The 26695-nt window shown below is 34.6% G+C and overlaps 1 protein-coding gene across 2 annotated transcripts; it reads right to left on the reverse strand.

Moving 5' to 3' along the window:
- Window positions 1–2682: 2682 nt before the first annotated feature.
- Window positions 2683–3762, reverse strand: LOC132273252 (protein CYSTEINE-RICH TRANSMEMBRANE MODULE 8-like). 2 transcript variants are annotated; one of them, XM_059774250.1, is made up of 4 exons: window positions 3576–3762; window positions 3332–3431; window positions 3179–3235; window positions 2683–3078 (listed from the first exon to the last, which is right to left on the reverse strand). In XM_059774250.1, exons 1-4 carry the CDS (start codon window positions 3604–3606, stop codon window positions 3042–3044), a joined length of 225 nt encoding a protein of 74 aa, XP_059630233.1. In that variant the 5' UTR covers window positions 3607–3762; the 3' UTR covers window positions 2683–3041. The 2 variants fall into 2 exon arrangements, with proteins under 2 accessions (XP_059630233.1, XP_059630232.1); XM_059774249.1 differs by having other exon boundaries at window positions 2688–3078; window positions 3332–3449; window positions 3576–3757.
- Between the last annotated feature and the right edge of the window lie 22933 nt (window positions 3763–26695).

A 26695-nucleotide genomic window follows, 5' to 3' on the forward strand; every position in this document is an offset into this window, starting at 1 on the left:
ATATAGTACAAGAATTGTTGAAACCGAAAATGTCAAATTCATTGAGAATGGTGAAGTCAGTGGGAGTAATAAAAATAAGAATGTGATCATTCAAGAAGTTAAGGTATAAATTTCTTTACCCATAACTTCTAAGGAAATAATTGTTCTTTTAGTTGTTAAACCGTATAACAATGAAAAACAATTGAATGATCAACAACTCCATAATAAGATTGTTATCAATGAATAAATTGTAGAAGAATCATAAGGAATAACATTAAAACGATCTCAAAGAGAAGGAGATCTGCTATTCTGGATGACTATATGATATATCTGCAAGAATCTGATTTTGATCTATAGTGAGATATATGCGGATCCAGTTACATATTCACAATGCATTAACAGTAATTATTTTACTAAATGGATTAGCGCCACGAATGAAGAAATTATAAAGAAACCTTCTCTACAGTACTTATGAAGGATTCTCTTAAAATATCATGGCATTAGTAACTTATTATGATTTAGAGTTACATCAAATGGATGTGAATACAACTTTTATTAATGGGAGTTTATAAGAGAAAGTCCATATGGAACAACCTAAAGGTTTCACATTAAAAGATAAATAATTCATATTCTATAAACTTAAGATATTAATATATGGATTTAAACAAATTTCTTAACAATGGTATATTAAGTTTAATGATACTTGTCGGGGGAGAAATCCACGCAGTCCGATACGACACAGTTTTCCTGCAAAGAAGAGAGTAAAAGATCGATGAATCTTGACGGCACCGGTGTGGTGCCTGCCAAGAGCTCTCCAACGATCAAATCAGTCACCAGAGGTTTAAAAGAAAGGCAGGGATTTAATAATAATTTTTTGTCATACCTTTATTGATTGGTAGGATCTCATTCTTATAGTCATTCTCCCTCAGTTCATTTGCGGGATCAGAGGAGATCCGCTTGTGCGAGATCAAAGGAGATCCGTTTGTTACCAGATTTGTTGGGGATATGATTTACCCCTTTGACTTCCTCAAATTGTGCTAAGATTATCCTTACCCTATTGAACCAAGTCATCTTTCATTATCCTTCATAATGAAATATTATCATTCTTATCCAATGAAAATATCATCGTTCGAAAGTCAAAGAGATCTGGCGGCTGGTCAACACTTAATTGCCTCTATCGTTAGGTCAAGGTAGGTTAGGTTTATGTTTCTTTATTAATACCATTATTCATTTTGGTTTTAAGTAAAACATTATTAATCAGCGTATATACTATAAGGTTAGTGAAAGTAAATTTATATTTCTGATTCTATATATATTGATAATATTTTGTTTGGTAGTAGTGATCTTAGTTTATTATATGAAACTAGAAGTTATCTCTAAGAACTTTGAAATGAAATATATGGATGAGGTATTTTATGTGATAGAAATAGATCACGTGAATTTTTAGGATTATCTCAGAAAGCATATATTGAAAGAGTTTTAGAAAGATTTGATATGGAACATTATTCAACCAGTATTGATCCATACATAAAAAGGATAAATTCAGCCTATGCAATCCCAAAGAATGAGTTAGCCGGAAGGTAAAGAAACGAAAAATATTCTTTATACATATATTGTGGAGTTTGATGTATATACAAGTTGGTAGGTTATAAAAGATTATATGTTCACACTTAGAAAGACATTTTTATGAATATGTGGATAATTATTAATTCATAATTGGTTATTTGTTCCTTTTGGTTGGAGGAACAATATTATGAAAAGTATAAAGTAATTTATTATTACTTTGTCTATTATGAAATTTTAATTTGTAACATGCTTTAAGGTTACAATTTATGGTTGCAAAATTTATTTCAGGACTTGGAATTATGAGTAATATTTTCAGATTGCTGAAAATTTATGCTGAAATTATTGATCTTCTTGTATGAAAAATGATAGGTATTCTAAAGTTGGAATACTTTATCATTAAGGAAGATGTCTAGAAATAACGAATGTCTATTGAACATATAAGCACACAACTTATGATTGCAATTCATTAACGAATCGACTACCACCTAAGACATTTATAAAACATGTTGAAAGAATGGGTCTTGAATGTAGTCAATGATGATTATTTTTAATTGTGGATTGCTTAACATTGCTTATATATATTTGACGTTTTGCGCTGATTAAATGTGTTTATGATATTTCCTATTAATTAATGTACATGTACGTATTGCTTTAATAAATGGTAATAGGAATAGTCTTGGAAAAGACATTATTGTTAGATCATTATTGATACTTTTCATTTATAGACTATGTTGAATAGGTTAGCAGTGTTGTGGTACATGGAAGAGACTGTGTCATTCATTTAGGGATATATAATCGCCATGACTCGCATTGGTAGTTTATTTACCATGGTATTTATGATGACCAAGTTAATGAGTCAATCTGATTTATGGTGCACACTAATAACTATTTTACTAAATCACTACAGAAGTTATCATATGGGTCAAGTGAGAGACTGTAAGATATTTTCTTATATTTGTGAATCACATAATTTGGACACGTGATTTACTTTTATTATTTGGTGGTTAAATAAAATAGATATCATATTAATATAATATTATTTGGTCAACTTATAAATTACCTTTTTGGTAATTAATTATTGGAGAAATGTTTTTCTATTTATTCCTTACTTTGATGGAAAATGGAATTAAAGTTACTAAAAGGAAAACTAATCATCTTTCTACATTTATAAAAGTGCATATTCCCATCAGTTATGTACGCTAATGAAAATAACACGTACAATGTTTATGTGTACAAAAGGTCAAGAAAGAGAAACTAGTTTCCACATACTTTGACTTACAATTTATCACGTTATTCGTTCCGCAGAAAGGATTTCGACATTTACTTTGATATTTACGATATTTATAATTACAGACTAAGATATTTATATCTAATTATTTATTTATGCATTATACGTATATGAGAATAAAGAAATTTTAAGATTTGAAATTCATATTTATCTATAATTAATGATTCGCGCGAATAATAATTAAAGTTTACAACTATTCGTAACCACGTCAACAAGACAGCAACAGCGAGCATACGGCAGCACAACTGCACCACACAACAGAACCATCCAGATTTGATTACTACTATTTCAGTCAATATATATATATATATATAAATATAGCATATACATAGATAGAGAACATACCACTCACACATATCCACAACCGCGTCAACGAGACAGCAACAGAATAAGGCAGCACAACTGCACCACACAACAGAATCATCCAGATTTGATTACTACTATTTCAGTCAATATATATATATATATATATAGCATATACATAGATAGAGAACGTACCAATTCTGGGGATTTGCTTCACCATTTCTCATCATATGACCAGCCGGCGGTGGAGCCACATAAGGACCTTGTGGGTACCCCTCAACCGGTGCAGTAGTTGCTGGAAAAGGACATGCTTCTGTCAAATTCAACCAACAACATACAATCATATATATATATATATATATATATATATATATATATATATACTAGTACCAACCCTGCAATATATATAAGAAATGAAAGGTATAAATAAATTATATACCTTGAGGCTTGTTTTGATCGTAGTGATTCATATTGAGAATTACAAACTTAAAAGTATATGGAACTAGTAGCTGATATGAGAGAGAGAAGTGTATATGGAACTGGTAGATGATATGAGAGAGAGAAGTAAGTCAGGAGAAGATGGATGAAGGAATTAGATACCATGGTCTGTATAGTGTCTATATATAGGCATTGAACAGTGTCTATGTTTCCAGGAACCTGCTTTGAAAAAAAAAAAAAAAAAAAAAGATATGGACACGTGTTACATTACGGGGGTGGATGAGGAGATTATAAAGGAAAGTAACAAACTAATCAATTGAATTAATACGTGTCCTTTCCTTTCTGTTTCAATTGAATTAACACGTGTTAATTCAATTACAAATACATTAGACTATTTATCATTTTTCGTTAGAAAAATATTAAAATACCATTAACATTAACTGTCAGCTTTGGTCCGATAGTTGATTATAAAATGCTGCTTTTGAAATGCAGTTAGTTAAGCACTGTGGCAGTATTATTGTCAATAGAAAAACAAAGAAAAAATATATATACATACACAGTAGTGTTCAATTGTTTCTCTAAGAGTAAGAAATTATATACTTACTTTTAATTATACTTTTAATTTTAAGATCTAATCCTAAGGCAATTAATTAATTGACTTTTATTTTCTTTATTTTAAGAAACTTACATTTTCTTTCCATACTATTAAATATCGTTAAAGAAAAATAACAAAATTAGATAATTTATTAAAGGAAATAACAATAAAATAATTTTGCTACTTTTTGCCAAATTCGTAAGCAGCCACTGAGATGAAGTAAAATTAATCTAAAATTAAAACTCATCATTTTAATTTTTTTTTTCCACACTTTATCAATTCTATTGACAAATTATGAAAAAACTTAGGATTTGCAATGATATTATACATATTTTGGTATGTTTTTACCGATCAACACTTTGACCATTTAATTTACCCAAAAAAAAAAAAAAATAGTGAGAACATTTAGATAGATATATAATAATATATTAAGAGTTGTTTTGCAAGATCTTTCTAAAAAATTTATGAAGCTAATAGTAGTCTCCTAATTCTAAATTAGTTGCTGAACAAATTCAAAATATATTTTTAAGTTGAGTATAAAACATAAATCAATCTTGAAATTTGAGTTTTCATTATCATCAATGCTTCTCAAGCAATCTTTATTTAATGGCCATTTTATTTATCTCTTTTGATTAACTATATTTGGTTTATGTTGTTGTTTGTAAATTTGTACTGATGGGGAAGTGATTAGAAATCCACACAAGAAAGTAGCCAATTTATTTTATTTTTGTTTCCTTTAATAAATTGTCTAATTCTGTCATTTTTCTTTAACGCTATTTAATGGTATAGAAAGAAAATGTAAGTTTGTTAAAATTAAGAAAATAAAAGTCAATTAACTAATTGCCATAGGATTAGATCCTAAGGTTACAATTAAATGTGAGTATATATAAGTTCTTGCTCCCTAATTCTGTCATTTTTCTTTAACGCTATTTAATGGTATAGAAAGAAAATGTAAGTTTGTTAAAATTAAGAAAATAAAAGTCAATTAACTAATTGTCGTATGATTAGATTTTAAGGTTACAATTAAAGGTGAGTATATAAGTTCTTGCTCCCTGGGAGCAATTGAACACTATTGTATGTATGTATATGTATATATATATATATAGAAGAGAGAGATTGGCGTGAGTGAAGCAATTAAACGTGCATTAGCTAATTAATAAGGCGAGGGGTTACCATTAAAACCAAAGAAGGCGTAATAACGGTGATTTTAGCAAATTTCAATCAATTAATCAAGGTCGGTAAGACTGTAATTCTTGTTTTGGAAACTAAATCAAAGAGTATTGCTAATTGTCATAGTTTAAGAAGATTACTGCTAATTTTTGTTGGTTTACATACATTCTTATCAAAAAATCTTATATAAGTGTAATTATTCCATCACCATTATATTTTTCTCTTTTCCTTTTCTAAATCATTCACTTCAATAATTTAAAAATAACAAAATTCAATTATACAGCTTTACTTCAACTAAAATTCAATAAATGTGATTATGTCATCACCACTCTACATTTCTCTCCCCCTCCCTCTTTACTAAACCATTCACTTTTATCTTTTACAAATAAACTAAAACTAAATTATACAGTTTTACATCAAAAAAAATATAATTCTATAATTTACTTCAACTAAAATTTAGGGTCATAAAAATTCATATCTAAAGTATAAATAAATAATTTTTAATATATATAGAATCCATCATCAATAAAAAGACTATTGAAAAAAAAAAAAGGGAAAAAATGAACATTCCGTTTAAAGACAATTCAAAAAAAAAAAAAAGAAGAAGAAGAAGAAGAAAAGAAGGAAAGAAAGAAAGAAAGAAATAAAATAATGCAAATAATGCATTGACAAATGATTAGCTATATACCGTATATGTTTTATATATAGACACGGAAGAGGAGAGACAATAATTGTCAATACACAAAATGGGTAATATTGTCTTATAAAATAAGATTTTAATATTTCATAAAAATAGAAATAGTGTATTAGTTATAGTTACATTTTTAACCATCACATACTTTTTTAAAATTGTTATGGAACTTAGATAATGATAGCAAAATTAAAAATGAGATAAATGAAAGCTATTCAGAATAAAATTGCTATGGAACTTAGATAAATATTTTTTTAAAATTCCACTTTGTTGTACTAGCTATGAGATGAAATTAATATCTAACTTTTTTTAAGCAAGTTATTGTTCTTATATATGGCATTTTTTATAATTAAATAATGCTGAATGGGTTACTAGGGTGTTTAGGAAACATTGTTACTTTAAAATAGTTTTTTTTTTTTTTTTTTTTTTTTATTTTTTATTTTTTTTAAAAGAAAAGAAAATACATTCTCTTTCAGTATTAAAAGCTCTTATATTTTGGCTTACCCTTTCTCTTTTTTTTGGAAATAATTTTTGTAAGGGTGACTTTAGCTAAGAGAAAATAGGATGTGTTTGTAAAGTTGGTGTAGAGTAGTAATTGTCATTTGCAAATGGTGTTTTATTTCATGGCTTGAAAAGTCAATTTCCCAACACATTGGGTTACATTTGACTGATTTGAAATATAAGTTTGTATATTTAATCTATGTTTATTTATTTAATTACAATAAATAAAATTAATAATTATAAAAGAGAATGCACAGTAACAACTTCCTAAACAAAACCATTATTAATATTATCACTGTGGAGGGAAAAAAACTCCCTCCAATAAAAAGCGAACACGTCACCACTATCCATATCTACATTCCAAGGACATATAAGGCCCATCATGCTCAAGCCCAAGTTGAGGGTATTTACAGCCCAAGACCATTGTTATTTGTCCTCCAACTTCCATCAAGGCCGAATCAAGAAGTCATCGACCCAGCTTATGAGTATTTAACATCCGGCCTGTTACTCAAGCCCAGCCGGATCAAAATATATTCAGCCCAAGAATGCACAAGTCCTACCATTTAAAGGATTTATCGTAGAAGGAAAATTTTGATAGGAAGTTCTGTACAAGGCAAGTTCTATGTATGAAAAATGCGACAATGGAAAGAACTCTATTAGAAAAGAATGATTATATAGAAAGAATTGGAGGGCAAGCAAGGCGAGTCCTACCATAATTTTGCAATCTTTTGTGTATAAATAGAGGCTAAGACCTCCAATAAAGGAGCAAGCAATTCTACGCTTCTCTACACACTGTTCTTATTTATTTTTATTGTTTTTGAGTGAGTTATTTTATTTTTCTCAATCATTATTGGTTGAGCGAAATTTTGCACCTACACTTTGGCGCCGTCTGTGGGAAGCGTATAAAAATATACTCCCATTTGTTCTTCAAATTAAATCCTTTAGTCGTGTCTGGAATGTCAAACGGAGAGTCAGCAATGAATCAACAGATAGAATTGATGCAAAAGATGCGAGAAGAGTTCTTGCACGAATTTGAGACACTCCGGCAAGCAAACGATACGAGTGTCGCCCAGATAGCTGCGCTTCAGCAGCAGACTCATACGCTGCACACGGCCATGGCCAGGCTAACGCCACAACCACCACCAGGCGATGTTGCGGCACCACCCCCCACCCGGAATTTACCTCCGGTTCACGAGCCTCCAGCCAACGAGACACCACCCAACGGGGCTCGACCTAGTGAGGTTCAGCAAAAGCAAGGGACGAGGTCCGAGGCGGTTGCTTCGGATAATCTCCCGCATCGCACACAGGACGAACAGGCCGAGTCCAGCCATAGGCTTACGGTATGGTCCAATGGCGTTCCAGATGGCGCACGTGTACAAGATGCCTTCGACGAAAAGAAACTCTTGAGAGTCCAGACACCAGCCGAGATGGCTAGAGAGCACAAGAACTCCTTGGTCAAGACCCCCTTTACTGACGAGGTGTACCTTGTGGAGAGGCCGAAGAAGTTCACTATGCCATCCTTCACCCAGTTCGATGGGGCAGGAGACCCCTCTCGGCATCTCGATCATTATGCGCAAAAGATGGCACTGGACTATCATAACGATCCGTGGATGTGTAAGGTTTTTCCTACCAGTTTAACCGGAGCAGCGTTAGAATGGTTCAGGAATAGGCCACACAAGTCTATCCCTGACTATGAGACCTTGTGCACTATGTTCTTAGCCCAGTATTGCGGAAATAAGAAGCAGAAGAAAAGTATCCCCAGCCTTTTCACCATAAGGCAAAGGAAGGGAGAAACTCTGCAAGATTTTTTATCCAGGTTTAACATGGAGGCCTCGGAGATAGCAGATTGTCATCCTGCCACGGCAATTGAAACATTTAAGTTGGCAATGATCCAGGGAACCAAGTTTCACACATCCTTGGTCAAATATTCCCCCCCGGATATGCAGACTTTGAACGCTAGGGCACAAATCTACATCCGGTTGGAGGAAAACGTAGCCCACCATGCATAGCACGCTACCCTCGTCATAGTGGAAAACAAGTCTCGAGAGAAAGCTGTGAGCATAAGGATGCAGAAGGTCCTCCATACCGCCACACAAGTCACCCAAGCGTCTGAGAAAAGGCGAAGGACAGAGGACAGGCTTACCCCTCTCCGTACTACATTGGCGCGCCTATTCCAAGAGAATAAGACGAGGTTCGCGACTCCTCAGCCCATGAAACAACCCTTGGAGCAGAGGGACAAAAGCAAACATTGTGCCTACCATAGAGATTATGGGCATACCACCAATGACTGCAGGTCCCTACAGCGACAGGTAGAAAGCATGATAGCGAGAGGAGAATTGGTGGAGTATCTCGCCACGAAGGAGCAAGTAAAACCTCGGGAGGTAAACCCTTCAGACATCCTTGGTACTGGAGGGGAACAATGAGCAACAACTCGAACATAGCCTTGATTTGGTGGATGAAAGGAGAGATGCAGCAGCAATTCGTCTCGCGGCATACCAACAGCAAGTGTGTAACAGTTATAACAAACGCGTCAGATTCAGGAGCTTTGTGGTAGGCGATTGGGTTTTGAAGCAGGAGACAGCTCATGTAAAGAAACGGGAACTTAATTGGACAGGACCCTACAGGGTTACCGAAGTAGTGGGGAAAGGAGCATATCGTTTGGCCGAAGCTGGCGGACGTCCCATTGCGCGTCCTTGGAACACAATACACCTGAAAAGGTATTTCCATTAGTTAAGTTTGTCCATTTTGCTACAACTTCTTCACAAATAAAGCTGCGTATGTCCACAGTCAGCCAAGCTTTTCTTTATTTTGCTTCTATATTCAGTACCACTTTCCTCTATTTTTGTTTCTTTTTATAAAAATGGGGGGCCATATATATGGAAATATTCAAATAGTTAATCACGGTGTAAGGAGGGCCCACTGGTATTTAAGGTTGTCAAGCTCAATACCAGAGGCATTCCTTACACCGACCTTTTTGACAAAATTTAGTCTATGTCCCACATCGGATAGAAATAGAAAAGAAATGCGGTTCATATATGCGTGGTCCACAACATTTGGTTGCCAAGAAGGGAGTATCAGTGGAGGCAGGTCTCTAAAGTCAACAAATGGAAACCTTCACAGCCACTGTTACTCACTTTCTTGGCCTCCTATCATTTTTGAGTCCTCGGCCTCATGATAAGTGGTTTGAGGAAAAATATAAAACAAACCTCCCCTCAGGCTCAGCGTCGAGGAGTAACTCATTTAACCTCCCCTCAGGCTCAGCGCCAGGGAGTAGTTCTCTCGCCTCGGACCTTAAGTGTCCGGTTCGGCACAACCTCCCCTCTGGCTCAGCGCCGGGGAGTGATTCATTTAAACCTCCCCTCAGGCTCAGCGCCGGGGAGGGATTCATTTAAACCTCCCCTCAGGCTCAGCGCTGGAGAATAGGTCATTCGCCTCAGACCCTAGGTGTCTGGCTCGGCGAAAATCTCGCCTCGGACCTTAAGTGTCCGGTTCGGCACAACCTTCCCTCTGGCTCAGCGCCAGGGAGTGATTCATTTAAACCTCCCCTCAGGCTCAGCGCCGGAGAGTAGGTCATTCGCCTCAGACCCTAGGTGTCTGGCTCGGCAAAAATCTCGCCTCGGACCCTAAGTGTTCGGCTCGGCAAAACCCCCCTCCAGTTACACGCCAGGGAATGTATAATTCGCCTCGGATCCTAAGTATCCGAGACAGCTTCGGACCCTAAGTGTCCTATTCAGCACTAGTCCTCCACGACTCAGTGCCGAGGGATAATTCGCCTCGAATCCTAAGTATCCGAGACAGATTTGGACCCTAAGTGTCCTATTCAACAAAATTCCTCCACACTCAGTGCCGAGGAGTAATTCGCTTTAGACCTCTGGTACCCGGATCAGAACTCTTTCCTCCGGACTCCAAGTGTTTAATACCCTGTAGATGCAGATATATCATAAGTTCATCATACTCCACCCCCCATCAGGAGCACACGAGAAAGAAAGAGTATGTATACGTCTACTGCAGGCAAGTAAAAGGCAAGGAGGGTTCATTTAACAGTTAAATCATTGTCCTTCATTGTATGGGAAGTGCACCCCCACCTGCTTGTCAAAGGCGTCCGGATCCATCGTCTTAGGGCCTGAGCCCTGATTATAGCCAGGTGCGCCAGACAGGAGTAGCGCCCATGCATTTGCTTCCCCGCCTTGAAGCAAATAGTAAGAGCCTCGGTCAGGCGTTGAACCTCGGCCTGAAGAGAATCCACCTTAGCCTCGGAGGCTGACAACTGCCTCTTATACGCATCCTTGGCTTCAGAAGCTATCTTCAGATTGGTAGAGGTAGTAGTGGCTCTCTTCTCTGCATTGTCAAGATCCTTTTCCAACTTCTTGATGGAGAGGGATTGAGCTTCAGCAGTGGCGCAGAGGGCCATGGTGTGGTATAGACTCTGTTTAACAGGGAAGCAAATATAAGCATAAATAGAAACACAAGCAAGCAAGAGTAACATAATTCTGAAGGAGCAATGCGAACCTCTATGGCCCGGACTGGGGCAGAGAGGAGTAGTTGCTCCAACCCCATTTGGCTGATGGCTTCCTCGTCTTTTGGGAGCCACATTCCTCGAGCCACCGCCAGTGCAACTGAAGGGTCTGTAATCACAGAATCCCCTGAGTGCAGGACTGACCTATCAGCCCTGGTGAAGGAAGGAGTCCAAGGAGCCCCAGTCTCAGCTAGAACAAAGGCCCTAACTTCATCTTCAGGTTCGGCCTCTCCAGCCTTTTTTCCTTTGCTTTTAGAAGGGACCTTGCCCTTGCCAGAGGATGAGGGGTTGAGGCGAGATTTCTTCATTGGTGGTTCCTCAACCTCCACCTCATCCTCAGTTGATCTAATAACGACTAAGGGTTGGGCATCTTCGGCTTTCTTTTTTAAAGCCTCAGCCCTCCGTATCTCCTCCTCAGTCATGGGGAAACTGTCAAAGGATGGTAGAGACAGATCCATGAGGTCTGCAGCGACGGCACTGGAGGCAATGTCCTTGAGGTTTGAAGAAGTTAGCAGGTCCTCGATAGGCGAAGGCTCACTCCAGACTCGTTCCTCAAGAAAAGAAAGTCTGTTCCTTGCTGCGGAGGATGGGAATGTAGCTGAAAAAATACCAAGAAACTCATAAATACGTCGAAACATTAAGACTTGGCAAGGAAAACAGCCAGAACACTTGGTATGAAGGGAGGTTAAATATTCTATACCTAATTTCCCGAACTTGCGCGGGATGGGGAGCGCAATTGATTGGGACACGAACCATTTTCCTTTAACTATAACCATCCTTTTTTTCCATTTCTTTTCGGATGAAGGAAGGTTCGTGCATATCCTCTGATGAAGGGGAGAAGTAAAAAAGAAGCGACCAGGCTCGGTCCCATGCTTAGATATATTGTAAGTAAGCAGAAGGTCGGCAAGGGTCAAATCTAGAGCCTCTAATTTCCGGCGCACCAACAGTGCCGAAAGGATGCGAAAGAAATTAGGGTTTACCTGAAGGGGGGCAAGACCCAGCTTATTAAACACTAAATGATAGAAGGGATGAAGAGGGAATAGGAGGGCGTTAAGATGCCCCACCGAAAGAAGCAACTCATCCTCCTCAATTCCCTCGCCGGAGGTAAAATTGGCACCCTCGGGATATTCTGCAATTTCTACTCCCTCAGGAATATCAAATTCTTCCATTACCGAAGCAATAGAGAACTTGATGCGGCGAATAGAGATGATTGCTTTCTTCTCGTCATGAGTAAGAACATAATCAGAGCCTGAGGTAGATGTCTCGGTTGGAAGAGGGGAAGTACCTAATGGATTCGACAAAGGGCGATCTGTAGAAACCTTAGGAGGGGGAGCCCTGATGCGAACGGGGGCAGATGAAGGTGTGGATTCAGAATCCCCAAGGTCTATACGTTCGGGAGTAGATGAAGTACTCATAAGGAAAGATTAAAGAGAAAGATGCAAGACTAACCTGACAAAGCGATGGAATGAAGAACGCAGAAGTGCAGCAAGGGCAAATGTAACTCTTGCAAAATCTTGTACGACGGAGTAATAATGAAAGACCTCGAACCGTTTCTGAAGCAAAGTAAGAAACCGGTTTCAATTCCCTCTTTAATAGGAGCCGTCGCTCAATTAAAAACGAAATTTGGGGCAAAGTGTGGAGGGAAAAAAACTCCCTCCAATAAAAAGCGCACACGTCACCACTATCCATATCTACATTCCAAGGACATATAAGGCCCATCATGCTCAAGCCCAAGTTGAGGGTATTTACAGCCCAAGACCATTGTTATTTGTCCTCCAACTTCCATCAAGGCCGAATCAAGAAGTCATCGACCCAGCTTATGAGTATTTAACATCCGGTCTGTTACTCAAGCCCAGCCAGATTAAAATATATTCAGCCCAAGAATGCACAAGTCCTACCATTTGAAGGATTTACCGTAGAAGGAAAATTCTGATAGGAAGTTCTGTACAAGGCAAGTTCTATGTATGGAAAATTCGACAATGGAAAGAACTCTATTAGAAAAGAATGGTTATATAGAAAGAATTGGAGGGCAAGCAAGGCGAGTCCTACCATAATTTTGCAATCTTTTGTGTATAAATAGAGGCTAAGACCTCCAATAAAGGATCAAGCAATTCTACGCTTCTCTACACACTGTTCTTATTTATTTTTATTGTTTTTGAGTGAGTTATTTTATTTTTCTCAATCATTATTGGTTGAGCAAAATTTTGCACCTACAATCACATTACTCAATTAAAGCAAAATTGAAACAGAACGCTTGACAAGTTCACACAACATGACTGGTTGTGTCCCCATTGGTGGTGTGGAATGTTGTTGGATGCCTAAGAAACTAAAGTATTGAAAGGTCTCCCCTCATTGTTTGAAAAGTATCTGTACAAAAAAATAGTTTAAAAAAAGGAATAATATAGAACTCATATTTTATTGAACACAAATGCATTACTAAAATACGTACAGATTCAAGAATGCAAGTTTGTTTCGGATATCATAACCTTATTTAGGAGGTTGTTATGGAATAGATTGTTCGAAAAGAGTTTATGTAAACCAACAATGATGAAACAAAACCATGAAATGCATCCACATGGATATAATTTGTACATGAAGCCATGATTGAATACAATAAAATATAATCAAGGGGGAATCCATTAAAATATGGGCAAATTACACAAAGCGCCCATCAGGTTATCATCTAGTGCATGTGAATAGAAGGTGATAGGATATATTAGTCAATTACCCCTATTGTTTCATTTACCTTACACAATGATCTCCATTGGTGAGTTCGGCGTAAAATCAATTTGGGTAAGAAAGTTTTAGACAAAATTAACCTTCTTGTTTTGAGAAGACTAAATTGTCCATTCATGTTAACTAAATTACGCCTTCACCAGGACAAAAGTACCCTTCACGAATAAAGGCCTTTTGCGGTTCATTAGGGATGTGCCACATGAATAGGATGTAAGACCTGATGAGTTAGTGGTAAAGTTTTGTTTCACCACTGTCATCACCGATTCATCATCTTTAGGTCTCTGTTTCTCTGCGGTTTTATTGTTTCAGTCGCCGGAGAAACAAAGTTCTCTCCGGAGTTCTCTCTGTTTCATCACCAATTCACTGGATCTTTATTTCTAAATCGCCAGAGTTCTTTCTGTTTCTCCAGACCGCCAACCACCAACCGCCGGCAGCGAGACCCATTATTGTTTCGACTCCGACTGTTCCTCCTCTTGATCCGCCACTGACGACTCTATAATGACCTGGTCATTTTCTTTCCTTTTCTTTTTCTCCATTTTTACAGATTAATTTTTTTCGTTGAAATTTCCTTTCGCATAACCTCACCCTTCGTGGTCGAAGTTGATTTTTGACTTCACGTGCTTTCATTCTTGTTGGTTTCCTTATCATACGTAGCTTTACTTTAGGAGAAAAGCTTGCCGGTTGTTTCTTTTTCCCATAGGGGCGTAGATGAAAAGATTCTTCAGAAACATTTTTGTTTCTTGGAGTGTTTTTAATAAACATCTTTTCAAGATATTTTGAATTGGGTGTTTTTAAGAAAATATCTTTCCATTTAGGTCACTTGCGCATTTATCCTTTTGTGTAGGGGCTTTTGTGCAATTAATAAAAGTTAATTGCAAAGTGCCTCCTTGGGGCTTGAATCCTCATACGGGATTCATTTTCACATTTCATAGAGTCGTGTACTCTTAGAATTGTCTTGCGGTCAATCCCCCCAGTTTTCGGGTTTTTGACCTCGGTTGTCGCCGAACTTGTTTGGGGTATATCTCTCTATTCAGGACTCAATTTTTAACGTCGTTTCTTCTATTGTTCATTTTTTTCTCATTTCGGTTCTTTTTCGTTCACAGTGTTTTTCCGTTTGAGCATGTCTGCTCAAATTTTACTTTCTCGGGGCACTTTTTGAGTTTTTCTATAAATAGGGGGTGAGTGGGATATTTTTCATCATCTTCTCCCTCTCTTGTCTGGCAGCCATGGAAGCCCAAAGGGCTGCCCCTCTTCTTTCCTTCTTTTGAGCTCCTTCCCCTTAGATATTTTCGGTGATGCCTTGGGCTTTAATGTCAACCTTGACGAGACCTTCGATTCTAACCGATTGGAATCCCGTTTTGGCTATTTTTCGAGTTCGTATTTGAAGCCAAGTTTGTATTTTGGTGTGACCTCCTTAGGGTTTAATGTTCACCTTATTATCCCTGACAAAACCCCAAAGTGTCGTAGGATTCGGAGTGGTTCCGTTTCGGTGGGGATTTAAGATTTCATCTCAAAGTGAGATAGGGGTTGTTGTATGTTTATTTCCTTAGTGTTTGAGTGTTTTTGGGGCTTAATATATATTGTTTACATACTTACTAAACCATAGTCTTGTATATAGATTGTAAATCCTTGAAATGACTTAGGGTTTAGTGTTTTAAAAGGATGTTTGGTGTATATATATGTATAGCTTGCCAAATTGTAGTTTATATATATAAATTGTATTCCTTAATTCGTGATTTGAAGTATGCCTAGCTTATATATAAATAATGTGTAGATATAACATGACAATTAGTGGCCTTGAGGTTATAGCTTATGTGTTTAGTATAGCTTGTTTTATAATTCAAAGCCTTGGGAACATGTTTATCTTGCCATGAGTAAATTGTTTCATTTACTAAATTATTTGATTTTAGAGACTATTCATGTTAGGATGATAATATCTTGAAATGTAGTACATTTGGTTACCTTGTGAGAATGTTACTAGACTTGTGTAGAATTAGTACTTGTGGCCTCTTAGGATGGTAATTGGACTTAGCATGATATATGATATCCTTGTCTTGCAAAGCTTGTTTAAATATATCTTATGCAGATGTATAGCTTGTTTAAAAATTACAATTGAATACCTTGAAAGTTAGTTACTAAATTGTAGCTTATTTAGTACTTGTGGCTTAGGATGGTAATGTGGCTCAATTGTTGTAAAATATTCTTATTTTGTGTATAAATTGTATATTGAGGACTTGACATGTTATATGCCATTTAGACTTGAATTTTAGGATATGGTTTGTATGGATTCAACCTTACTTGTGCATGGAAGATGGTTTTTGTCCATTATTTGATTTTGTATAAGTTTAGTCTAACTTATTGATTTTGCATAAGTTTTAAACTTATTGATTTTGGAAGGCTTGTAAGGAAAATATATATGTGATGGCTAGAGTTTGGCTCTAGTACAGAGACAAGAGTTTCCTAAGTCATATAAAGTGCGCAGTAGGTAGTACCTTGTGGGTCGTAATTGCCCAGAATAACTTATACACCCGCGCATTAGGTAGTACTTTGTGGGTCGTAATTTCCCAGAATAACTTGCTTGGTCTGTGACCACGTATTCTAGTCTTTCCACTGTCTGATTTTGCATTTAATTACAAGTAGTTAATCATGGATTACTTGTAACTTGTGAATTGGTGCATGCCTTGCATATTTAAATCTCATTTAGTATTCTTGAACGTGTATACTTGTTTGTGTATTTGAATCTCATTTAGCATACTTGAACTTGTATATTTGTTTCGTTCATTTAAACCTCATTTTGTATACTTGAACTTGTATACTTGCTCCGTGTGTGTAAATTTCATTTAGTATACTTGTGCCGTGTATACTTGTCTTATACGTAATTCATTTAGCTTAGTATACTTGTGCTTGTATACTTGATTTACGAGTTTTCCGTATTAATTGTATACTTGCATATATATGCTTAGACATTGCATAACTTGTTTTAATATGGTTTAGTATACTTAAAAGTGTATGCTTGTATGTCATGCATTGTGTTTCAACATTGTTTCGTATACTTGAGCATGTATACTTGTATGTTGTAGTTCATTTCACTTGCATGAGTAACTTGAGATGATCCCTTAGTTCACCTTGGAACATAGACATTAGGAGAAATGATCCCTTGTGATGATCTATGTTGAACTTGCGTAGCATTTGAAACTTTAGGGTATACACATGCACTTTTCCCTATGAGTAACTTGTTTACTCACCCTAAGTTGTTGGGTTATTTTTCAGGTACGGATACCTTGGTTTGGGATGCACAACATCCCTAGATCACTCTGTTCATGTAATACTCCGATATTTTAAAGGATTTATTAATTGGAATTAATTGTTTTTATTTTATTTTTAAATAATTTGTTTGATTTATTTGGGTTTAATTGATTTTATTTTTATTTTTAAATGATTTATTTTATTTAATTCAGTGCTTAGATTAATTATCTTATTTTAATTAAATTATATTTCATGATTATATATGATGATTGTTTGTGTGTTTGCTTGATTATTGATTGAATTGTTGGTGTGTTGATTTTATTGGTATGGCGTGACTTTGTTGTAATTTCTTACTTTGTTTATGTGCTTCATGTAATTAGTTATTTTAATTTAAGTGTTTATTTAATTATTTGATTTATTTAAATTAATTGAATTTGGGCTTAAAGGAAGTTAGACCAAAGGATGTGGTTTTGGGCTTCAAAGAAGCCTTGTTAGATTAATTAATAAAGGCCCATTATTATGTAATTATTTTAATAATCATTTTTGTATAATTATAAAAATATATTTAATTATATATTTAATAAGTGTTATGGAAGAATATATATATATATATATATATATATATATATATATATAGGTATATATCATTTAATTAATTAATGATTAATTATGGAAGGTTTTATATGGTAATCATAATTGGAAAATGATTAGGGTATTAATGTGGTTATATATACAAATAGGATTAATTTATTAAGCAGGTTTTTCACGTTAGAAAAATAAGAGAGGTAGAGAGAGAGAAGAAGAGGAGGCTGACAAAGAGGAGGCCGGATCAAAGAAAGAGGATACTGGAATTAGACGAAACAATTAAAACTTGAAGTGTCGGTTTCGTTTTGAAACATTTAGGCGAGTTCTTCTCTAACTTCCCTTTTAGAACTCATAAGGATTTCACCTTGAGTATCAATGCTTAGATTAAATTTATTTCTTTAAAATAATGTTTAGATCGGAATAATTAAAATTATAAATTATTATATTTAATTTTTTAATTATTGGAATTTAATTGATATATATAGGTGCTATATATATATTTTAAAATCAATCTATAGGTGGATCTGTGACCCAAGAAGGTTATTTAGGGTTTATAGAATTTTTGAAAATTTTCTGTAATTTTCTAGAATTTTTTGGTATTTTTCAATAATTTTTAGGATTTTATTAGATTCAATTTCCTATATTTGTATATATATATTGTTTTATGTATACGATGGCTACTTAGGTTAATTGGCGCATCAAGGAGGGGGTTCTGGTTCAGTGTGGCGCATCCTCATATAACTTGATGGGTGTGTGAATCAGAGCCATTGAGGTTTGAAAATAATAATGGATTTATTCAATGTGATGCGATACATGGAATGATGTTGCGCACGCTAATCTAGTCCACTAGATTTAACAGCAAGTGGATTGATCCAGTGTGGCCGTATGCGTAGGAAGATGTTACACACGTTGATCTGGGCCATTGAATTAATTTAATATAAGTGGATTGATCTAGTGTGGGTATATACATGTGAGATCAAGTGAGCTAATCTGGTGTGAGCGCATTTATGTAAGCTCAATGCTATAATCTAGTGTGGGCGAGCTCACAGAAGCTCAAAGACTCCAGTCAATTAGAACGCGCCAGCACACATAGAGCTTGGATCCAGCGCATGGGCACGCGTGGGAAATCCTTGTTAACCGATTCAACTCTTGAAATTGAAACAGTCATAACTGAGTCTACTTAAATCGAAATTGGGTCATTCTTGAGCTCAAATTTAAGGATTTTTCGTTCTCTTTCCAATGGTATCAATTTCATTCTCAGATTTCCATCATACTAAGAGATATTTACATTTTTGTGAGATGATATTGAAAAATTATTTAAACTGATATGGAGTATTTATGGAAAACTATTTATGACGATATTTAGTAACATTTAATTTGCGTAAATATCATTAATTAATAGTTTGGTGATGGAAGGAGTTATATTTATACTTAATTATATATGTGTATATATGATTTAATTAATTTATGTTTAGGATGGAAGGAAATATATGTGTGTGTGTGTATATATATATATATATATATATATATATATATTGTATAATATATGGGTATATGTATATATCATTTAAGATAATTAAATTAGTATTCTTATTTGATATATTATATTAGGCTAGTTATTAAATTAATCTAATGCATATAATATGCATGAAATGGTTATGTGTGAATTAATTTATTGTTAAATTTAAAGTTGATACATAGTTGAATTATAAGTATGGATGAGTTGTCATATGCGTAATTGTATTGCCTAAGTATTTGTATGAATAAAATACATACATAGGAAACATAGTTGAGTTGTTAATTTAAAAGTATAAATATATATATTTAAAGGAGACATGGTTGAGTTGCCAATATATAAATAAATATATTTATAATAGCATGGTTGATTTGTCAAATGTATAAATAAATATACTTGTGGAGACATAGTTGAATTGCTAATATATAAATAAATATATTTATAATGGTATGGTTTATTTGCCAAAACATAATTAAATTGCTATGTGTTAGATGATTAAAATTTCATCTATGGTTGTTGACTATGTAGGTTGGATTAGGTTTAGATATTCTCATATTAGAATAATCTAGTATTTAAAGGTTAATATGTTATTTTATATTAATAAAATAATATTGGTGCAGACGTGAATGATTTGTCAAAGCTTGGATATTGGATACGTGATTTAAATAATTATAATTATTATTAGGGATTGGATTAAATATATTATTCCTTTAATTATATTTTATTATTTAAATGGTTTCATAATTGTTTAGGATTGAATTAAGGTTAAAAGAATTTCTCTTTAAAAGAAATTGTGGATTGGTCTAGAAATGATTATTAATTTAATCATTGTTTAATGGTTTTAAATTTAATGATAAAAACTTTAGTAGGATTGATTTTGGTGATAGATGATTTGTTTATTGGTTTTCAGAGGCCTGGTAGAGAGAGCTTGCTCATAGGGTTTAACCCGCGATTTATTTTCTAAGTTATTAGAAATTCTAAGTCTCAAGGTTGAGGATTCACAGTTAGAGGATTTATTCATTTTTTGTATTTTATTTCAAAGTAGGATATTATTGCTTCAGTATGTATTGATGAATTTCTGGATAGTGAATTTTGGTTAAGGGGTCCTTGAGTTACGGGAATCCCGAGTTGTAACCATTCGAGAGTTACTAATAGATTTATTATTTAATAGATTTTCCTTCAGCGAGTTATTTATTTTTTTTTATTTTCTTTTTGTACTCTGTACTTATTTGAAATACTCTAATTGCCTTGATATCTCCTGATTTTGTGCACGGACTCGATCAACCCGTGTTCCGAAATTAGGGGGTATCACAGTTCATTTTGATGTAATATTATGTATTTTAACAAGTATGCAAGTGTTAGCATGCATCGTTTTACCTTTTTAGGTTATATTGCATAGTTAGGTCAAAATGTCTTTTTTTGCCTTGAAAGATGTAATGTGTGCCTAAGCACACTTTTTGACATTTATTTTATGTATATGATATGTGGCCAAGGGCCAAACTGTATTTGAAATCACATGAATGTAATGAATGTAGAATTTTGCCTTTAATGTGAATAATATGAAAATCAATGGTATTAGCATGTCATTTTTGCACCGGAGTGTGCATTGTGTATAAAATTTATTATTTGGTGTTCATTTAATTTGTATGAGGTGTGGCCAAGGGTTAAACACCATTTTGTTCTCACTTTTGCATTTTGGTTTCATATATTGCATTTTGGGCAAAAATAGGAAAATGAGAGGCTTTAAGGGTCTATTTTCAAATTGAGTGGTACAAAGTGTGCACGAGCACATCCACTAAGACTCATTTAATATGCATGAAGGGTGGCCAAGGGTCAAACGGTCTTTTGAAAGCATTTAAGTCCGATTGTTGCATTTTTTGCCTTTAAAGGACATTTTTCACTCATTGGGATTCGGATGGGTCATATTTTGCATCAGCGGTATTTTTAAGCTGTGGAACATTGTAGCGTGTCCAAATAGGTAAGTTACGTCTGATCTTTTCATGAAAAACCCTTTCCTTGGTGAAATGAGCCTCCTATGGACTTATTTAACATTTTTCTTGCATATTCTAGTTTAATGGCATTTTGGGGTTTTCTTTCCGGAAATAAATTTCAGTCTTAACTCCTTTACATAGAAAATGTGATTTTAAGGGGAGTTTCTTCACGGTATTTTTCCGAAAAATGTCGTCTTGGTCTCGAAAACCCCGCGTCGGTTCCATTCTTCTGGTTTTCTATTATTTTGGTTCAATTCTGGGTTGTTTAACCGGTTCAGAGGGGCTGAATTGGTTCAAGGTGCATTTTTGGGTCCAACGTGGACGTTCTGTCTATGTTGAACCGGTTCAAGTCCCCCAAAACTTTTTTCTTCAGGTTTAGCTTTAGTCTTCCAACTTCAAACTGTCATAACTCTTTTGTTTTAACTCCGAATTAGTCTGTTCTTGAGTCTAAATAGACCGAGTTGAAGTAAGATTTCCAATGGTACTAATTTCAATTTCAGATTCTTCTCATAACTCTAGATATCCTTGTTTTGGTGAGAGGGTGTCAGATTTGATTTGAACCGGGATAAGGTTCATTTGGGATTTTTCTTCCTTTGACCTTGGGACCGCGTGTGAGGTTACCAATTGATGTTTTGGACATTTTTTTTATATCTAATTTGACTTGTTGGAAGTCAAATTCCTTCATCTTAGGGTAAAATGTACTATTTTACCCTTGGTCCTTCTCTTGTAGGGTTTTGATACCTGTTGTGATACCCCTGGATTTCTGGATGCGGGTTTGTCAGGCCCACGCCCGAATACCTAAGGATATCAAAAACAAATCGGTAATAATCGAACACATAGTACAAAATAGATAAATAAGAATAAATAAATTTCTGAAAGAAAACTAAAATGATAATCCTTTAATTGAAATCTCAGAATAAGTTTTCATAAATAATAAAATATTTTGATACAATTAATCCTCCAAAGTAATACAACTCAGGAATCCATACTATGTGGACCCTTAGAAAATCCCAACTAAACAAATGACAACAATAACTGTCTACATCACAATACCGAAACATAAAGGACTTATGTAGATAATCCGAAAAAGTGAAGTAGACTGATCCCTGCTTAGAACGATCAACCTCTACTCCTGACGAACACCTGAAAAAATATGGTGGGTCAGGCCCACAAACAAGTTCTACTCTACTACAATCCAAGCAGAGATCCTATACACGTATACATCCTAGTCAATCAACAATAACTAGTAGTTTGTGTATATATATAAATACACACTATAGGACGCTCACTGGACTATAGGTCTGTCTTAACCTGAAATGAAGGTAATATGCAAATTGTAATGACCCGGTCATTTACCTTCCTTTCCTTTTTTTCTGAAATTTTACGGATAAATTTTTTCCGTCTAATTTTCTTTCTGAGTTCTGTTTCTTGTCACATAGTGTCGTCTTGAGTGCTCGGAAATAGTTTCTGAGACTCTTTCATGTGGATTGACAACTTCCTTTGAGGACCGAGTCATTTTCACATTTTCACTTTTCGGAAACTATGCACTATTTCGTCATTTTCCCTATTCTGTTTTATCTCCGTTTGTCAGTTTTTGGCACAACCTCACTTTTCATGCTCGGAGTTAGTTTTTGAGTTCACGTGCCTTCATCTTCAGTGGTTTCCTCGAAATATGTATCTTTACTTTTGCAAGAAAGTACTCTGGTTGCTCCTAGTGTTCATAAGGGCATGGATGCACAATTTTTCAGAATTTTTTTCTTTTCTTGTGGTGTTTTTCATAAATATCATTTGAAGGTATTTTATTTTAGGAGTATCTAAGAAAATATATTTTGGAAGATATTTTCATTTTGGGGCAGCTTCGCAGTTAACCCTTTTTGTAGGGCCATTGTGCAATTAATGATAGTTATTGCAAAATGTCTCGTTTGGAGCCTGGATCCTCGTACGGGATTCATTTTCACATTTAGTCGAGTCATGGACTCTAAGAATTCCGTTCTGCTCGTTTTTCTCCAGTTTCAGAGTTTCTGGACCCAATTGCCGCCGAACTTGTTCGGGGCATATCTCTCTGCTCGGGACTCTATTTTTGACGCCGTTTCTTCCGTTGTTCATATTTTCTTATTTTGAATCTTTTTCATTCATAGATTTTTGCCGTTTGAGCGCGTTTTCTAAAATTTCACTTTTCCGGACCTGACGGGACCCTTTCGGGGCACTTTTTGAGACTTACTATAAATAGGATGACTTAAAGTGAAAAATCACTTTTCACTTCATCTTCCTCCCTCCTTGGCCGGCAGCCATGGGAGCTCCTTGGGCTACCACCCTTTCTCCTTCTCCTCCACTTGATTTCCTTGGTAGGAACTCTTCGGCCTTCACGTTTATCGTTCCCCTCGACGTGCTCTACCATTCCCCCTTATTAGAATTCATTTCTGACCATTTCTTGAGTTTGGGTTTGAAGTCAAGTTGTGATTTTCATGGGGCTTCTTTCGGATTCATATAGATCGTGTTGTCCCTGACAAAACCCTTCGGTATCGTCGGATTCGGAGCACTTTTCTTTCGGTAGGGATTTGAGATTTTTATCTCAAATTGAGGTAGGAGGTGTTATAATTTATTTTCTTGCTATATTACATGCTTGTGATGCTTATACAACTTGGTTACATGCTTGGATATAAAATCTAGAGATTTTATTATTTATTTTTCTTGTGAACGATTTAATTCTCCCGGTTGTCCATAACTTTGTTTAAACATGAGGCATGATAGATGTAATACCCCTAATTTTAAAAGGATAGACTCGGTATTTATTTATTTATTTTAATTGTATTTTTAATTATTAATAATAATTTTGATTATTTGACTAATTACTTATGTGTTTAATTGAATTATATATTATTTGATTATTTGATTATGTGTCTATGTATTATTTGTATTTGTCTATGTGTTAATTGTTTAATTAGATTATATGCTTAAATGGTGTTTTGATTAATTATAAATTAAATGTTTTCTTTTCTTTTATTATTTTATTTTATTTTTCTTTTATGGTTATGGTTAGTAGTAATGGGTCAACCAATTAGGTCCCATGAACTACTTGGATAGGAGGTTGGATGTGTATGAATTATTACCCATGGATAGTTGTGCATAGATATATATTATATACATATATAAAAGGGAAAGTAATTTATTAATTACTTTTATGGTAACTTGGGTAGTAATATTTAATTTGATGTATATGTTTTATATTTAAATAATAAAAATATACATAGATTTGATACGTGTTATATTATAAATTACTTTATAATATTATGGTAACTTAAGTATTACTGAATAATCCATTAATAAATAATGGAATGTGTATAATTTATTTATTTAATAAAGATTTACATAAATTATATATGTTACATATATTACTTACCCTTTTAATATATATAAAATGGAAAGTAATTTATTAATTACTTTTATAGTAACTTGGGTAGTAATATTTAATCTGATGTATATGTTTTATATTTAAATAATAAAAATATACATCCATTTGATATGTGTTATGTTTTAAGTTACTTTATAATATTATGGTAACTTAAGTATTATTGGATAATTCATTAATAAATAATGGGATGTATATAATTTATTTATTTAATAAAGATATATATAAATTATATACGTAACATATTTTACTTACCTTTTTAATATTTTAATATTTATTTTTTAAAGTTGACTTGGATTGGGAAAAGGGTTAGGGTTATTTATTTAGTTTATAAATATATAGCTATAGGTTGCAAAAGGGGGTTAAAAATATTCACGTGATATATTCTAGAGAGAGAGAGGGTTAGAGAGGGAAAGAGGAAAAGGAAGGAAGGAGGAGAAAAATCATGTAGAGAGAAGATCAATGAAGAAGAAGTTTAACTTTCGATCCGAAAGTTTAAGGTAAGTTCTTCTTCTATCTCTATCTCTTTCCCTTTGATTCGTGTTTCTGTACATGCCTAGGAAATTTCAGGATTTATTAAATGCATAAAATTAAATAATTATGCATGATTTTGATTTGATTTCCGGTGTGAATTTTTATATGTTTAAATTATGTATTTTTCATATATGTGAAATGATGGAACGTAGAAACATGCCTAAGATTCCTGAACATTAAATAGGAACTAGATTTGGGGTTTAAATAAATTTAAATAGACTCAATCATAATGATGCTTTCTATTTGAATGTTTTAAACAAATGAATGAATTTAATCTTTTAAAAATGTTTTAGCAATTGAGATTAAATGTGTATGATGAATTGGATATGGAGAATGCTTATTTAACGGTATAATAAAATATTATCATGTATAAGATTCAGTTTATGTAGGACATATGATATAGGAAGCTTAAATAAATAATAAGTCATTCATATTATGTGATAACTTGATATCATATTATCATAGTTATTTCTGGAATGTTTGATGTATTTCCTTAATTGTTACATCAATTGTTGGATTGTGTGGTTTAATGTACCAGTATGGGACGGTGGCAATTTAAGGATGGATTAACTTATCAGTTAAGTCCTACCTATTTTATTTAAGGGAATGGATTAACTAAAATGTTAAATCCTACTTATATTTAAGTCAGGTCAGCTGTGATACCCCTCGGATCCGAGACGCGGGTTGATCAGGTCCGAGCCCAAACCCAAGGGATATCAAACAATTAAAGTATTTTAAATCGAACACGGAACACAAAGTGAATAAGAAATAAAAGTTAAAGACTGAAAGAATACTAAATTAAAAAGAAATCCTCAACTTAAACTAATTAAAAACCAACTTATTCAAACTCCTCCAATCCATACAACTCGGGAATCCATCTCTAGTGGACCCCTACTGAAACTCCAAACTGAGATGAAAGTAAAAACTGAAGATAAAATCCAAATCGAACATCTGGAAAGAAATCCTACGTCATCGGTAGAGTGGAAGTCTGTATCTGCTCTGCTCGTCCAAGCTTTAACCCTGGAACTGATGAACACCTGAAAAATAAAGGAGTGGGTCAGGCCCACATGCAAGTCTTATTCTACTACAATCCAAACAGTAATCCGATACGCAGATACATCCTAGGTAGACTTAACAATATCTAGAGTAGTCCATAGATGTATATATAGTACACACTATAGGACGCTCGCTAGTCCAGTAGGTCTGTCTCAGCCTGAATAGAAGGCAATATGCAAATACATACCCGAGGGTGGGCATGAGTACCCAGACCTACCAGGGAACAACACCTATGTCCAGTTATCCATCCTAGGCGATATACGCGCCCTAACCGTGGTCATGAGACTCAAGCTCATACCACGGCACCATATAATATATATATAAAGTCCTTACTCCTCCTAATACAAAATATCATCCATCTGTGTAGTGGTCTGATATATGTATAACAAATCCATCCTAAAACCATAGTAGGTCATTCAATTCACAATTGATATGACACATGTAGGTGATGGACTTAACCTTTATGATTAATCCATACCTTAATCCAAGTTAGGTAGAACTTAGTGTTTGAACTAGTCTATACCTAGTATGTCACCGTCCCATACCGGTACATACAATCCTCCAGTGAACACAGT

The sequence above is a fragment of the Cornus florida genome, unplaced genomic scaffold (assembly GCF_030987335.1).
Source record: "Cornus florida cultivar Cherokee Brave unplaced genomic scaffold, ASM3098733v1 CherokeeBrave_3.0.0_Hap2_Chr09, whole genome shotgun sequence".
Taxonomy (NCBI): Eukaryota; Viridiplantae; Streptophyta; class Magnoliopsida; order Cornales; family Cornaceae; genus Cornus; species Cornus florida.